The sequence below is a fragment of the Cebus imitator genome, unplaced genomic scaffold, assembly GCF_001604975.1.
Source record: "Cebus imitator isolate Cc_AM_T3 unplaced genomic scaffold, Cebus_imitator-1.0 Scaffold28, whole genome shotgun sequence".
Classification (NCBI taxonomy): domain Eukaryota; kingdom Metazoa; phylum Chordata; class Mammalia; order Primates; family Cebidae; genus Cebus; species Cebus imitator.
The window spans coordinates 5,244,685-5,260,597 of NW_016107343.1; the positions used below are offsets into that span (position 1 = coordinate 5,244,685).

General features: G+C 50.7%; 1 protein-coding gene across 3 annotated transcripts in view; it reads right to left on the minus strand.

Annotated features, from left to right (window-relative positions):
• DSCAML1 (DS cell adhesion molecule like 1) overlaps positions 1-15,913 on the minus strand; it is a 369,108-nt gene that overhangs the window by 103,943 nt on the left and 249,252 nt on the right. For all 3 annotated transcript variants that reach the window (XR_005199219.1, XM_017523379.1, XM_037736681.1), the window contains exon 4: positions 5,092-5,238. Coding sequence is in view for 2 of the 3 variants with exons in the window: in XM_017523379.1 (XP_017378868.1) it covers positions 5,092-5,238 (147 nt within the window). In the remaining variant the exon portion in view is untranslated. The remainder of the gene's footprint in view (positions 1-5,091; positions 5,239-15,913) is intronic.

Genomic DNA, 15,913 nt, shown 5'->3' on the forward strand with positions numbered 1-15,913 from the left:
GTCTCTCCAGGCTGCTGAACCATAATGTCTGGGGAGGATGAATGGGGCACACAGGCATGGGCAGGCCAGTGGTCTGATTTTTCTGGATGGAAATCTACATTGCAGAACTATATAGACTTGTGGAATTATAGAGCTGGCTTAGGGAGCTTGAGGCAGGAAGAGATGAGGATGCTGAGACCAGAGATGTACAGGGACCAGCCAGATCAGAAGCCAGGACTCCCCACCCTTGTTTGGTAAATGGCATCTGAGATGAATAATCTAAAATCCTAAATTTTGCTTAGGAGTAGATGGTGGTCCCTTCACTAATGCGAGCTTTCCTCTGCCCTCAGCAATTGCCCCAGAGAGGGGCTGGGGTGAGAATTCTCCTATCTAGGGGGAAGAATCTCTCTCTCTTCCCACCTACCAGTGCTTGTCAGGGGCTGCCTGTGGGCTAGAGAAGGAGCCCGGGCTGGGAATCAGGGTCTCCAGGGGCAAGCTCTGCCTGGGTCACTGGGAATCCCTGTGACCCTGTGACCTTGGGCAAGTTTTGTGATCTCTTAGAGCCTGAGTTTCCCCACCTGCACGGTAGAGGTGATAACATCGCCTCCAGACCTCACAAGGCCATTGCAGGCAACCAATGGTATAGGTGTGTGGAAGCGCTTTAGACGCTCAATCCACTTGCAGATATGCGGGACAATTACTTTCTAGAGCCCGTGCGCCCTGCCTGCCAGATTCTGCGGCCTCTTCTCCCAACCCCAACCCAGTGGGAATGGCTGGGATAAACAAACCCGGTGCCAGGGAAGAATTACTCAATGTGACACTTAATTGATGCAAAATACACAAATTCCGTGGCACACCGCAGAATTTACAAGCGGAGGGGCCATCAGGGCGGTGGAGAAAGGGGCGGGGGGAGGGAATTAATCACCGAGGCTCAGGCGTGAAATTAAATTCTGAGGGAAAGAAACCTCTTTCATTACTCCAGAGCAGAAGTAAAATGCTGCGGCGTGTACACGGCGACAGCCCCGGGGGGACCGGGCGCTGCTGGCACTGAAGCAGGGCTGGGGGAGACAGATGGTCCGGCCTGAGAAACTGCTGGGGGTGTACTGGAGCTGGGCTGGCTGGCTGGGGGTGTGAGCTGCCCTGGGGAGGCTGCTGGGACCCCTCATAGCCAGCTGAACAGCACTGCTGTGGTGTTTAGGTGGTTAGGGCGCCGCCAGGAGCATGGCTTCAGCAGCTGGCTCTGTCCTTCGTGACCTGGGGGATCTGATCCCAGTCCCTCAGCCTCTCTGGCCACTGGTTTCCTCTTTTATAACTGCAGATGACAGTGCTCATCCCACTGAGTTGTTGTGGGGACAAAGTGAGTTAATACACCTGAAAGCACTTGGTAAGCTCTAAAAAAGCACCTAGAGGTACAGAATGATTATGATTAGGTTGTATTTTGTGGAGGCGCAGACTATTCTTGCAACTGCCTCAGCAACTTGGAAAATACAGAAAAATGAAAGTTGCGCTCCTTCCCTACCCCCGAGCCTTGGGAATGTAGTAGGAATAACAACGTAGCAACAACAGAACAACAATCACTGACAATAACAGTAGCAGCTACGCCTGTCCCGTGCTTCTGCCTGTCAGGCACTAGCTATGCTTTTTATAGGCGTGCTTTATATATTATTTATTTATTTGAGACAGAGTCTCACTCTGTCACCCAGGCTAGAGTGCAGTTGCCTGATCTTGGCTCCCTGCAACCTCTGCCACTTGGGTTCAAGTGATTCTTCGCCTCCACCTCCCAAGGAGCTGGGATTACAGGTGTGTGCCATCATGCCCGGCTAATGTTTGTATTTTTAGTGAAGACGGGGTTTTGCCATGTTGGCAAGGCTGGTCTTGAACTCCTAGCCTCAAGTGATCCACCTGCTTTGGCTTCCCAAATTGCTGGACTTGCAGGCTGGGATCACCACGCCTGGCCTTTCTTAATAGGCGATATTCTATTTCATTCTCACCACAACTCAGTGGGATTATGTTTCGTTACTCCCATTTTCCAGATGAGGAAGGTGAGGTTTGGAACATAGTTTTATGCCAGGCTGCAAAACTAGTGAGTGTTGAGGCAGAGATGGAAACTTTGGCCTAATTCATAACTGCCGTCTTAATAACTCACCTCGTTATCTCTCCCCACCCCCAGCAACTTTAGCACTGAGTGCTGAAGAGACCACACATGTGGTTCTTGTTCTCATGAACTGACCGTTCTCACCTGCAACAAGCCCCAGGAGCTCTCGGGGCCCTGGCCTCTAGAGACTGAAACATCTCAGCTGACACTCGTGTCCTGCCTCTCTCAGAGGACTGATCCCCACCCTCTTTTCTGAGGAGTGGATTGGAAGTGCACTGGGGAGGGGTGGGTGAGTCCGAGGCAGGCTCTGGGCTCCCCAGTGCCACTGCCCCCCCATGCATTGCTTGCTCCAGTATCAGTTGCATTTTTGCCGAGACAAGCAGCTTGCAGATAGTCTTGTCACATCCCATCACATCAGGGTCCGTGTCACTGCACGGGCCCCCTCCCCATAGGCCCCCTCTCTCCCTTCCTTTGCCTCTGTGCATATATCTCCATTCTGCCTTTCCCCTGCCCTATGCCAATCTCTCTCTGTGCCGAGGACTCTCTTGTCTGTCTGAGTACCGTCCCATCTTCATGCCCGCTTTTCTATTTGGGCTTTATCTGTGAGTATCCTCCCCCTCGCCCCTTCTCCTGAAAGCTGGTGGTGAAAGAGGAGGGGAAGAAGGGCTGGCATGGCCGCCAGTTCAAAGAATGTCTCCTTTTGAGGGACTCCTGCCTAGTGCCCCTAAAAGCTAGAGGTCCAACCAGGAGACTGGAGGATGAAGGGGCCAGATATTCACGGAGGGGAAGGGAGCAGGCCTGCAGGAGGGGAATTTCTGTGCCTTTCCTACATCGCAGAAAAAACATGCAAATGAGATGCAAAACACCATACAAACAAGTCCCTGTAATTTTGAGGCAAGCCCTTTGGAAACTGGGCTTCGGATTTCAAAGTCAAGCCACAAAGATGGGGCAACATGGAGCAGCCCTGTCCCCTACCCATATGACAGCACAGTTTCCCTTGGCATTGATTAATGCCATAAATATTTACTTGGCACCTACTCTGTGTTAGACACAGGGCCAGGTGTTGAAGACATGGGGTGAATCAGCAGCCTGGTTGTTGCCCTCCCAACTCCTGATCTCCTGGCCTTGCCCCACGTGTGATAGACAAGTGCGAGGGGTCCTGGAGAGGGTCATCTGTGGGTCAGGGCAGAGCTCATCAACAACCACCAAACTCAGGCCAGAGCTCTGAGCGCCAGAGGCAGATAGAGTCAGAGCAGCCACCAAGTCTGGCTCCTTTTCCAGAGGCCTGGAGAGGCTGCGTGACTTCATGAGTCTAATCCCAAAAGCCAGGTGTTCTGACTTAGTGTTCATCCTCATTCCAAAAACTCCAATCTCAAGACAGAGATTTTCGACTCACAACCCACAAACTGTTAGGAGGTTTTGAAGTCCATTTGGAGGGTAGTGGCCAGCATTTATAGAAATCAGAATAAGATAGAATAGAGTAGAAAATTTCAGGCCGGGCACGGTGGCTCATGCCTGTAATCCCAGCACTTTGGGAGGCCGAGGTGGGTGGATCACGAGGTCAGGAGTTCAAGACTAGCCTGACCAACGTGGTGAAATCCCTGTCTCTACTAAAAATACGAAATTAGCCTGGCGTGGTGGCACATGCCTGTAGTCCCAGCTACTCGGGAGGCTGAGACAGGAGAATCATCCGAACCCAGGAGGCAGCAGTTACAGTGAGCCAAGATTGCACCATTGCACTTCAGCCTGGGCGACAGAGCGAGACTCCATCTTAAAAAAAAAAAAAAAAAAAACAGAAAGAAAGAAAATTTCACAGCGCCTTGCCATAAGCGTGGTAGAAAATGCCAGCGCGCATCACGCAGGCTCCAATAAGAACATCTGTCTCAGCATTACGGTCAAAGAGTTTGGAAACCGCTGTTCAGAAAGCCTTCCTTGAGGAGTGCCTGTCTGTGCCTGCAGCATGGATGTGGGCATTCAACTGGTCCCTTCTATGGGGTCCTGTAGCTGGAAGGACCCCGAGGCCAGGGGCCTAGAGTTTGAATTCTGGCTGTGCCTCTCACTGGTTAAACAGCTCTGGTAAGTCACTGGGCTCCCCTAAGATTTGGTTTTCTTGCCTGTAAAAATAGGGGGAATAGCACACACCTCACAGGGCTATGACAGTATCTGACAGAAAGCAAACGAGGGCATCCCAGATACACAGGGGGATTCAATAAATACCCGCTTCCATCCCTCCCGAGAAGCTATAATCACCCCAGAACAAGAATCCTTTATTCCACTTAGAAATATTTCGTTTATAAATTATGTTCTGCTTGCTTTCAAACTTTGTAAGGTGGCCTACAACAAAAGATACACATGTACTCATGGACAAGATGGAGTCCTCAGGCTGGGCATGGTGGCTCACGCCTGTAATCCCAGCACCTTGGGAGGCTGAGGCGGGTGGACCACCTGAAGTTAGGAGTTTGAGATCGGCCTGGCCAACATGGTGAAATGCTGTCTCTACTAAAAAACATAAAAATCAGGAATGGTGGCACATGCCTGTAATCCCAGCAACTCAGAATGCTGAGGCAGGAGAATCACTTGAACCCAGGAGGCAGAGGTTGCACTGCGCTAAGACCACACCATTGCACTTCAACTTGGGCAACAAGAGCGAAACTCCATCTCAAAAAAAAAAAAAATCCTCAAAAACACTTAGAAGCAAGGAAATGCAAACCGCCCCTCCCCCTCAAGTCGACACTAATCGTTACTATGAGTATCAGATTTTATCTATGAGCTTCCTGTCAGGGAAAGCAAAAAAGGAAAAAGAGGGTGGGTCTCATAGCCCTCATTATTTGAAAATGAAAACATAGCAAAGGGGTCTTCCTCAGTGGTTTTGTACCTGTTTTCTTTAATCTCTTTCTCTGATTTCCCTGAGTACACAGGGGTCTCCTTCATCTGTAGTGGGACATGTCAAGTTCCAGGGATGGCCTGGTGTCCTCCCTCCCCAGCCTGCCCCATTCTTCCCAGGCCCTCTCCCCTACCTGTCACAGAGAGGCGTGCCCCATTGCTCTGCCGAGTCTCCCCGCTGTACTTGTGCTTGGTGATGCAGCGATAGGTAGAGAGGGCGTCCTCCTTCTGTACGTCAGATATGTACAGCCCGCCGTGGTAGGTAATAAAAAACCTGTTTTCTGGAGACACAATCAGGACATAGTTCGTTACTCTACTGTCTGGTGCAGCCTCAGAGGCAGGGTAGCGTATCTGACAAATAAGGATTTTCACACACAAACAAGATGACAAACAGAAATTATAGTAATTGTTCCTTTCAGTACAGATGCTCCAGAGTTTAACAAAAAGAAGTTGGGCTTTAGAGTCAGACTGAGATCTGTGTCCTGATCTGGCTCTTCTGCTTATGGGCTGTGTGACCTTGGGAAAGTTACTTAACCACTCTGAGCCTTATCCGTACAATAGCTGACTAAATAGCTCTGGCAAGTCTCTGGGCTTCCAGGGAAGCCAGTACAAATAATGATGTGGATATACAGATTTATAAAATGGGGCCAGGTGCAGTGGCTCGCATCTGTAATCCCAATGCTTTGGGAGGCTGAGGCAGGAGGATCACTTGAGTCCAGGAGTTTAAGACTATCCTGGGCAATACAGTGAGACACTGTCTCTACAAAAAAATTAAACAATTAGCTGGGTTTGGTAGCACACGCCTGTAGTCCCAGATACGTGGGAGGCCAAGGCAGGAGGACTGCTTGAGCCCAAAAGGTCAAGGCTTCAGTGAGCCGTGATCACGCCACCGTATTCCAGCCTGGGTGACAGAGTGAGACTCTTGTCTCTAAAAAAAGTAAAAACAAAAAGAAGAATAAAGTGGCTGGTACAGAATAAGTAGTCACTAAGTAAATATTAGTTCTCATCTTTCCTACCTCTTTGAAAGAGTTTGCAAAGCTCATTCATATTCCTTGCTCATTGGCTTTTACCACTGTTTGAGGAGCTAACTCCATTTTACAAAGAAGGAAACTGAGGCTTGTAGTAAAGTGACTGGCCCAGGTCACACAGCCAGGAAGTGGGCTGGAACTTCTGACTCCCAGTCCTTCCTCTGCATGGGACTGAACATAAGCCCCAAGCCTCTTCCCTCAATTTAAATCATTTAATCACTCAACAATTATTGAAGCAAAGCTATACTAGGATGGGGACAAGGAGGGGCAGAGACACGAGATACACAATAATCATTCAGTTCTCGAACACCCATTGTGTGCAAGGCAGAGAAGGGGACAGGCACTATGCTCTCTGCCTCCTGCCACTGCCATAGCCATCTCCTCCCCCATTGTCGGGACCTGGCAGGGGAGCAGAAGACACAGGCGGCAGTATGCCCACTTTGTAGACTGTGACACAAGACCCCCTCCCATCCCAGAGGGCAAGGGAATTTCCTTGTCAAAGGTCCTAAGGCTCACCTTGACCTTGAGCCGATAAAGGCTGATTTAAAGGAGAAAACTGGACTTGAGGGCTGAGGAGGGGTTAGCACTGGACTGCCTAAGGTTATGACTGTGTCCTCCCACTGAGGCCAGACTGAGATGGAGAAGCGAACTCTGGGGTCCTCTGTCTCTGCTTTGGGGGTTTCCCAGGCAGACCCAGAGGGCCCAGGCTGCCATTTCCATTGAGAAAGGGCCTTGGGGTCAGGATACTGATAGTGACTTCAGAGCCGCAGGGGAGAGGGTCATGCTGAACCCACGGGAGCGACCTGATAGCACCATATGTCAGGCTGGCAGACGGAAACATTTTGGGCAGCCCCATGCCCTTCTAACACTATGATTTAGAGGTCTGCTTCCTCCTACCTGGGGGCTGACCTTCCTCTGCCAAGATGAGAGCTCTGCTCCTGTGAGGAATATTCTGTGGTATCCCACCCACCCCCTCTACCATCCCAAGCACAAGTCCAAGATTCTCAGCACCCAGGGGTGGAGACCTCACTGAAGGACACCTCTGACACTGGAGGCTGTAGAACTGCAGGGCTGAAAAGCTGAATGTGTGACGATATCGTTCACAAACATTCTCCAGCCTTCATCTGAATATCTCTGGGGCTGGGGAGCTCCCTCCCTCCCTTTGCAGCCCATTGTAAAGATGACTTTTGGAGCAGTCTTCCTTGGTGACCACTGATCTCCTTGGCGCTCCCTCCCTGGGTCCTGCTTTGACTCACCCCACAGAACTAGCCGAAACCCGTGTTCCTGACATACTCCCTCACATGCTGGAAGGCAGCTGTGATGCCTTTGAATTTTCTTTAGGCTTAACAGGCTTAGGATTTTATTTTCATTTTATATTTTTTTGAGACAGGGTACTGCTCTGTTTCCCAGCCTGAGTGCAGTGGTGTGATCACAGCTCATTGCAGCTTGACATCCTGGGCTCAAGCGACCCTCCCACCTCAGCCTCCCTAGTAGCTGGGACCCCAGGCAGGCACATCGTGCCTGGCTAATAAAAAATTTTTTTTTGTAGAGATGAGGTCTCACTATGCTGCCCAGGTTGGTCTCAAACTCCTGGAAGCAAGGGATCCTTCTGTCTTGGCTCTCCAAAGTGCTGGGATGATGGGGATTTTATGTTTTAATAATTATTTATTTAATATAGTTTCAAATAACTTCATCAATCTGGTCTCGCTTCTGAGTGAACTTTGGTTTATCTACAATTCCAATTGCCCCTCTTTCCTCCCTTCCTCCCTCTCACACATCTCTGTGTAGGACTGGACCTGCCACATGCCAGACACTCCGCCCCACTTTGTGGGCTCCTAAGATCAGACTTAGCCCATAAGGGTAGAGCAGAACAAGACTACCAACGCCCAGCGCCAGGCTGCATCCCCTTGTCACGGGGATGGCGTGGGAGGAGGGAGGCAGCCCCATTATACTACTCTCCTTGCAGTCAACTAAAGACCCTGGCCCTGTCTCTGTCAGCCACGGCTATGCCACTTTCCCTCTCTGTGTCCTTGGACAGTGGTTATATGGGCCAGAGCCTGGGACTTCCCACCGATCCTTGTTGAGCTACATCTTGTTGGGGATCCTGCCAGATGAGCACTCGGCCATCTGGCAGCCTGCCCATCTTCTGGAACCTGGAGCTTGTGGACACCCTGCTCTACCCCGCTCCAGCACACAGACTACAGACGTGCAGACCCCGCGGCTAGGCAGACCCCCGCTCAGGGCAGTGGGTGAGGATGAGAAGGAAGGCGGAGGACATCAAGCCCTGCAGGTGTCTGTCAGAGAGGACGCGAGGAATCGCAGAGAAAGCCGACTCCCCAGTGGACTCTGCATGTGCCGTTTTGTCTCCATGTTGTGACATCCCAAAGTCAAATGCGGAAGCTCTCCTGTAATTTATTATGTAACTGGGACTGGAATGAGAACGACTGGAGGGTGTTGCTGCCAATCAGAAGTACCAGTGTCGGGAGGTGGTGGTGGTGGTGCTGGTGGTGGCTGCGGTGTGGTGAGGAAAAACAGGAAAGACACAGAAGTCAACGTTCACAGACGACAGGTGCTCCAGACCTGGACAGCTAGGACCCTGTGATCTTTCATCTCCCACCACTTCAGGACAAACAGAGCACTTGGCCCTACGAGGATTTTAAAGCAGGGGTGGGGGGTGGAGGGTGGGGGGCTGATGCTGCCTTGATGGTGGTGGGGAGCTAGGGTTTCTATAGCAACAAGCAGCTGCTGCATCTGATGTTTCACATCCTTCATTGTCCTCATTTTCCCCTCCCTCCCCCCCTTCTTGTGCATATTTAATTGCAGTAACGTTTTCAGACACAGTGTTTTGCTCCTCTTGAAACAAAGGCAGGCTGCAGCCAGGGGGACGCACAGCACGAGAGGGGAAGGAGAAATCAGGGTGTGATGTTCGTCCCCTCGGGGGGGCCTTGTGCAACATCAGTTCTGTATGTTTGATGAGCACTGGATGGTGGGCCCTGCTGGGGAAGGAGGGAGCAAGAGGCCTGTGGAGTGAGCCTCGTTCAGTGTGGACAGCGGAGGGAGACGCAGCCCGCTGCTGGGGGATGCAGACAGGCTGGGGCTGGACAACGTGGCTGGCTTCCCGAGACGGCAGCCCATGCTCTGTGCCGAGATGTGACCAGCCACCCCTGGGAAGGGAGTAGAGTGGCTGGCCCACATCCTTGGCTTCCTGGCTTTGAGGCAGGCGGGGTCCCACCGGAGAAGGAGAAAATGGCAGCCTGTACCTCCGGGTCCAGCGCAATTCCTGAAGCCACTTGGAAACGTGGGGGGAGGTGGGACCATTTTGGGTGGACGCCATAATTTGGGGCTGCTAAGGGCATTTAGTGGTTAGGGGCCAAGGGAGCTTGAGTAACAAAGAACTGTCCACCCCAAATGCTGACAGTGTCCCTGTGGGTTTAGGCTGGAGGGTGCCATTCTTTTAGGCTCTAAGACCAAGACACAGAGCTATGTTTAAATGCTGATGGTGCCCCTGACATTGCTTGATCGACATATTTCAGAGGCTGTAGTGTCATCTGTCTACGTGCTCATGTGTAGGGGGGTGGCTGGTTTCTGCTTTTCTTCTTTTTATTATAACCACAAAGACCCTGACCTATTTTGACATCCCCTTTCCTCTGTGATCTGGAGCACGACTCTATTTTTTTTAAAGCTAAATATTTATTGGGTAGCTATTACAAGTTAGGCCAATGGCTTTATGTACATTATCTCATTTAATCCCCACAACCCTTTGAAATGGAAACTATTACTATTATCAACTGAAGCACAGAGAAGTTAGGTAATCCATCCAAGGTCACAGCTAGAAGGTGGTAGAGCCTGGATCATTAGTCCTCTTCCTAGGCTCTTCCTGGAGTCCAGCTCTATGCTGGACTGAGTCTCCTGGAATGGCAGCACCACTCACGGGGACATATGGTCAGCCAGCCTCTGTCTGGTCACTTCTGTCAATGAGATCCTCACTGCCTCCTGGAGGAGCACTCATCCATCTAGCTCAGTTTGGCTGTCTATTGCGTCTCTCTGGAGTGTCTCCAGGTCCTGGTCTGGGCACCATGGAGAAGTAGTGGACTTGGTCTCTGCCTTCTGAGATTCCACGGTTAGAAGACAATGTCCTTCCACCATGGAAACTGTGGCCGTCAGTGCTGGGGCACTGGGGAGGGCTATGGAAGGTCTCGTGGAAGCTGTGAGTGAGAGGAAGTGCACAAAGAGGGGCTGGGCCGCCAGGGGAGGGGGGGCAAGCCCAGGGCGGGACTGTCGGAGGCCAGGTTGGAGTCCAGGCTCTGCCACTCATGTTGGGGTGTATACTGGTTTAAACAGTGTCCCCCCCCACCAAATTAATGCCCCTTAGGATCTGTGAATGTGACCTTACTGGAAATACGGTCTTTGCAAATGTAATCAAGTTAAGATGGGGTCCTCCTGGGTTAGATGGAGCCCTGCGTTCGAATATGAATAGTGTTCTTTTAAGAAGAGGGTGATCTGGACACAGACACGCACCCAGGGAGAGTGCCATGCAGAGGTGGAAGCAGAGGCAGGAGGGTGCAAGGATTGCCAGCAGCCACCAGAAGCTAGGAGAGGCCAGGAAGGACCCTCCCCAGATCCTGCAGAGAGACGCTGGCCCTGCCGACACCTCCGTCTTGGACTTCCAGTCGCCAGAATTGAGACAGTCAGTCTCTGTTGTTTAAAGCCACCCAGTTTGCAGTGGCTTGTCATGGCAGCTCTGGGCAGCTCACCCAGGGTGCCTTTAGGGAGGTCCAGTCTTCTCTCAGACCCTCAGTTTCCCATCCATAAAAAGAGGGAAAGTTGGATTCGGTGAACATTTTCAGCCATGTTTGTACATTAGAATCACCTAAGGAGCTTTTCAAATGAAACTCTGAATCTCCGAGGGGGTGGTGGTCTGGGAATGGATATCTTTAATGAGCTGGTAGGGAGTGTCTAATGTGCAGGGCAGAGAACCCCTGGATGTGATCAACTTGCAAAGACCCTTCACATTCATTGACAATTTGATGTCTCCATGATCTCACTGTACCAGTGCAAGTCCTGTTTCTTCAGGAAAATGGAGAAAAGAAATAGAACTGATATCACAGGGTTGTTGGGAGACTTAAGTTAAATACTGCATATAAAAATCCCTGGCACGTGGGTGGCTGGTTCAATGTCATCTCAGGAAGATGAAGGGCTGGAGTAGCTGAGGTTGGGGCTGCCCGTGTCCTCAGCTCCTCCTGAGGTCAAGCCTCCTTCAGGTAGACTCCCTCCTTCCTCCTGGGGAGCTGGGTTGGAGAGCAGGGAGCTTGGAGATGAAGAAGCCCCTCCTTGGCAATTCTGAGGCCCTGCACACAGGTGCTAAGTGAGCTGACAGCATCTTTTCTGTCTTTTTCCAAAAGGTCAGAGAGCTGGGCTTTGGAGACTCCCCAGAGCTGCAGGAGCCATGGAGAGATCATTGACAGAAACCTCTGGGCTTCTGGCAGCCCTAGTGGGATGGACAGAGAGAAGCCATCCCCTGCAAAGGTGGGGCCCTGGCTGCTCTGCTCTCAGGGAGGGGTGAGGATGAGTGTGGTGGGAGAGGGTGACAGACCGGGGATCAGGGGAAAGCTGAGGGTTTAGGGGAGGATATGAACTGGACAGATCCCACTGCAGCCTCTAGAGCAAAGGAAGGGAAAGGACTGAATGAGGCAGGGGCCGGCATCCTCCCGACTGGCCACCCTGCATCCACCCCTGCCCCTGCTCCTTCTGCCCCCAGCATGCAGCCAGAGCACTGCTTTCAACCCAAGTCAGATCATGCGGCTCCTCGGCTCAAAATCCTCCACTGCATTTCCATTTCAATCTGGTCATGCAACGGGCACTCAATACATGTTTCCAGAATGAATGCATGAATGAAACTTTCCAAAACTCCATGGTAGTTTTGAACCCATTTTACTCACAAGGAAACTGCAACTCAGAAATGTCTGATCCCAGCTGGAAATTTACCTTCTTCAGGAAGCCTTCCCAGATTAAACCCACTCCCATTTCTGCATGTTTCTGTACCTGGCAAACCTCTTGTCACTGCTAATCACTATTTCTACCACGTCCAATTAGACCTTTAAGAATAAAGGTCTAGGCCGGGCATGGTGGCTCACCCCTGTAATCCCAGCACTTTGAGAGGCTGAGGTGGACGGATCACCAGCAGTCAGGAGTCCGAGGCCAGCCTGGCCAATGTGGTGAAACCCCGTTTCTACGAAAAATGCAAAAATTAGCTGGGCGTAGTGGTGGGCGCCTGTAATCCTAGCTACTTAGGAGGCTGAGGCAGGAGAATTGCTTGAACCCAGGAGGCGGAGGTTGCAGTGAGCCGAGATTGCACCACTTTACTCCAGCCTGGGCAACAGAGTGAGACTCCGTCTCAAGGAAAAAAAAAAAAAAGAATAAAGAATAAAGATCTAATTAACAGTGGCAAGGTTTACAACATGCTCACAAAAATGAGCATTCAAAAGTCAAGATTGAATAGTATGATGGTTCCCCCCAAAATGAAAAATAGAATTACTATAGGGCCAGGGATTCCACTTGTGGGTATATATCCCAAAGAATTGAAAGCAGGACGAGAGATATTTGTAAACCCATGTTCCTAGCAGTGTCATTCACAATAGCTAAAAACGGAAGCAACCAAAGTGTCCATCAACAGACAAATGGACACACAAAATGTGACATGTACATACAATGGAATATTATTCAGCCTTGAAAAGGATGGAAATTTGGGCACATGCTTCAACATGGATGAATCTTGAGGATATTATCCTAAGTGAAATAAGCCAACTGCAGAAAGGCAAATACGGTATGATTCTACTTTACTTATAGAAAGTACTGGAGTTGTCAAGCTCATAGAGACAGAAAGTAGAAAGGTGGTTGCTAGGGGCTGGAGGGAGGAAAAAAGGGGAGTTGTTTAACGTAGGGGTTCCCAACCCTGGGGCTGTGGACTGGCACCTGTCTGTGGCCTGTTAGTATCTGGGCCCCAGCGCAGGAGGTGAGCAGCAGGTGAGCGAGCCTGACTACCTGAGCCCCGCCTTCTGCCAGATCAGCAGCAGCATTAGGTTCTCACAGGAGTGCGGACCCGACTGTGAACTGCGCATGCGAGGGATCTAGGTCGTACACTCCTTATGAGAATCTAAGGCCTGACGATCTAAAATGAAACACCCCCCAACCCCCATCCTGTGGAAAAACTGTCTTCCGTGAAACCGGTTGGGGACTGCTGGTTTAATGGGAATGGAGCTTCAGTTTTGCAAAAGGAAACTGACCTTAAACATGACTGAACTTAACCCTTAAAAATGATTAAGATGGTAAATTTTATGTTATGTATATTTCACCACAATTAACTTTGAAAACAGTTTAAGTCAAGGCTATAAAAAGTTGGAATGAGTGTCTTTGTTAGGTAGTGTCTTCTGTCACCGAGGGTATTTAAGTTGATGCTGAAGAAACCCTCGGCTGAGATATTGCATAGGGGATTTCAGTCTTGAGTAGAATAAATTAACTGGACCATCCTTAAGATCCTTTCTCTCCTAGTGCTTTAGAAGTTCACGGCTTAAAGGATGTCAGAGCTGCAATGACCCTTGGGGATCATCTACTATGGGGATTTTAAAATGCGTGTGTCTGCATGTGCATGTGCGCACTCCACCCCAACACCTTTGCTGTCACGATTCCTTCTAGGCCTGAAATCCTCTTTCTTTGGCTTACTTCCGGCCTCATTCAGGTCTCTGCTTAACAGACAGCTCCTTGGAGAAGTCTTGTCTGACCACTCTGTAGAAATTAGACTGTGTCCCGCGTCCCTGCCCAACTCCTTACTCTGCCTTATTTGTCCTTGGAGCACGTGGTGTTTCTGTTTGAGAGCAAGAAGTGATTTTGGTTCACCCTGTATGCCGGCTCCAGAACACATCTTGCACATAGCAGATGCTCAGTGGACAAACACATGTTAAATGAATGAATCCTGGCAGTGGAGGAGGCATCTCCACATGGGGTGAGACGGCTGGACCTCCAACCTGAACCCTGTCTGCAAAGCTGCCCTCTGCTCTGGAGGTGGTCTCTCTCCCTCCAGCCACTGCTGCTACATTGCAATAGTTTGGGCCACTATTTCCTCTTTGGGTCAGTTTGATCCTTTCTCTGTTTCCCTAGCTTGGGACATAAAGCAAGACAGATGGTTTGGAGCTAACAAAAGAGTAAAGCACAGACAAGACCACAGCCCAGGTTATCTGGATTCTAAGCCATGGTGGGCTCTTCTTAGTGAGGTCCCTGCAGGGCTTCCCAGCTGAGCCCATGTGGGCAGTGGGACCTCATACTTCCCACGGCAGGGCCTGGGGGAAGGTGGGAAGCAGACACTTCCTCAGTGGCATCCCGGCTTCTGTGTCCCTCCCTGACCAAAGACGTACCTTTTCGTCAGGTGAGTAGATTGGAAATGCTACCCCCACTTCAAAGAGAGACTACTAGTGACACAGGACTGCTGGTTTCAGGATGGAACCGCATTCAAGTCCAGGACCCAACATTCAGAGCAGAGGTATGTGATGTAGAAGACGCAATGAGGCTGGGCGCTGTGGCTCATTCCTGTAATCCCAGCACTTTGGGAGGTCAAGTAGGGTGGATAGCTTGAGGTCAGGAGTTTGAAACCAGCCTGGGCAACATGGTGAAACCCTGTCTCTACTAAAATACAAAATTTAGCTGGGCATGGTAGCAGGTGCCTATAATCTTGGCTACTTAGGAGTCTGAGACAGGAGAATCACTTGGAGCTGGGAGGTGGAGGTTGTAGTGAGCCGAGATCGAACCACAGCACTTTACTGGGGGACAGAGTTAGACTCCCTCTCAAACAAAAAAAGAAAGAAAGAAAGAAAGAAAGAAAACAAAAGTGCAGGCGAGGTAATGCTGTTTTCTGAGGAAAGAGAAGCCCTAGAGTCAAGCTTCCTTGGGTGGCTCCATCTCTGCCTGCCTTAAGGCGAGCTCAATCTCTTGGATGTAAAAGGTTTCCACAGCTGGAGCCCTTGTGGAAGAAGCCCTGTGTCCAGGGACCAGCAGCTGTAAACTCCCCCTCCGCAGCTCTTTTAAGTACCCCTCTCCAGGCACTGTACCTTGGGTTTGATTTAGGAGATGAAATATCTTAAATTGTGTTATAAACTCTGCAAGAAAAACACCCTGAGGTGCACGAATCAATGAGCATCTATGTACTGAAATGCCTACCAAGCACCAGGCACTGTGCTGGGCACATCTTCCCTCTCTTGAGCATTGGCACACACCCAGGAAAGCCATCCCTCTCTTGCTTTACAGATGAGAAAATTATGGCTTGGGCTAAGAGACTTGTTCAGGACACACATCTAGTGAGTGGAAGAGCCTGGGCTCACAGCTGGGGCTCCTGAACACAAATTCGGAGCTGTTTTTCCCAACCCTGCTGCCAGGAAAGTGTGTGCTGCATGCTGGGTGTGCTTTGGCTAACCCTTCCCCATGAGGCGGACTTCTCTCTCCTTTCTGGGGAGAGGTCGGTCCCCTGGCCTCTTGCTTCTTCCGGTGGAGGCTTCCCTCTCACTAGCCAGGGCCACAGTAGGTGGGTGGGCAAATGGCAAGAAGACATTACGGTTACTGAATGAAAGGGTGGATGAGTGATCTAACAGGTAGTGCAGAGTGAAGAAGTTAGGGGGACTCAGAAGCTGAGGCTTAGGGAGCCAAGAAACCCTGCCATGACCAGGCACTATGTGTTAGTGGCGAGTGTGATCTTGGGCAGGTGGCTGACTGTGCCTGCAAGGGAGCATGGTGCATGCGCTGACATGTTGTGTACCTGCACTGGCGTGTGTACTGGTGCTGGCATGTGTGCCTATGTTGGCGTGTGTACTTGCGCTGGCATGTGTACCTGCACTGATATGTGTACCTGCACTGATATGTGTACCTGTGCTGGCGTGTGTACCTG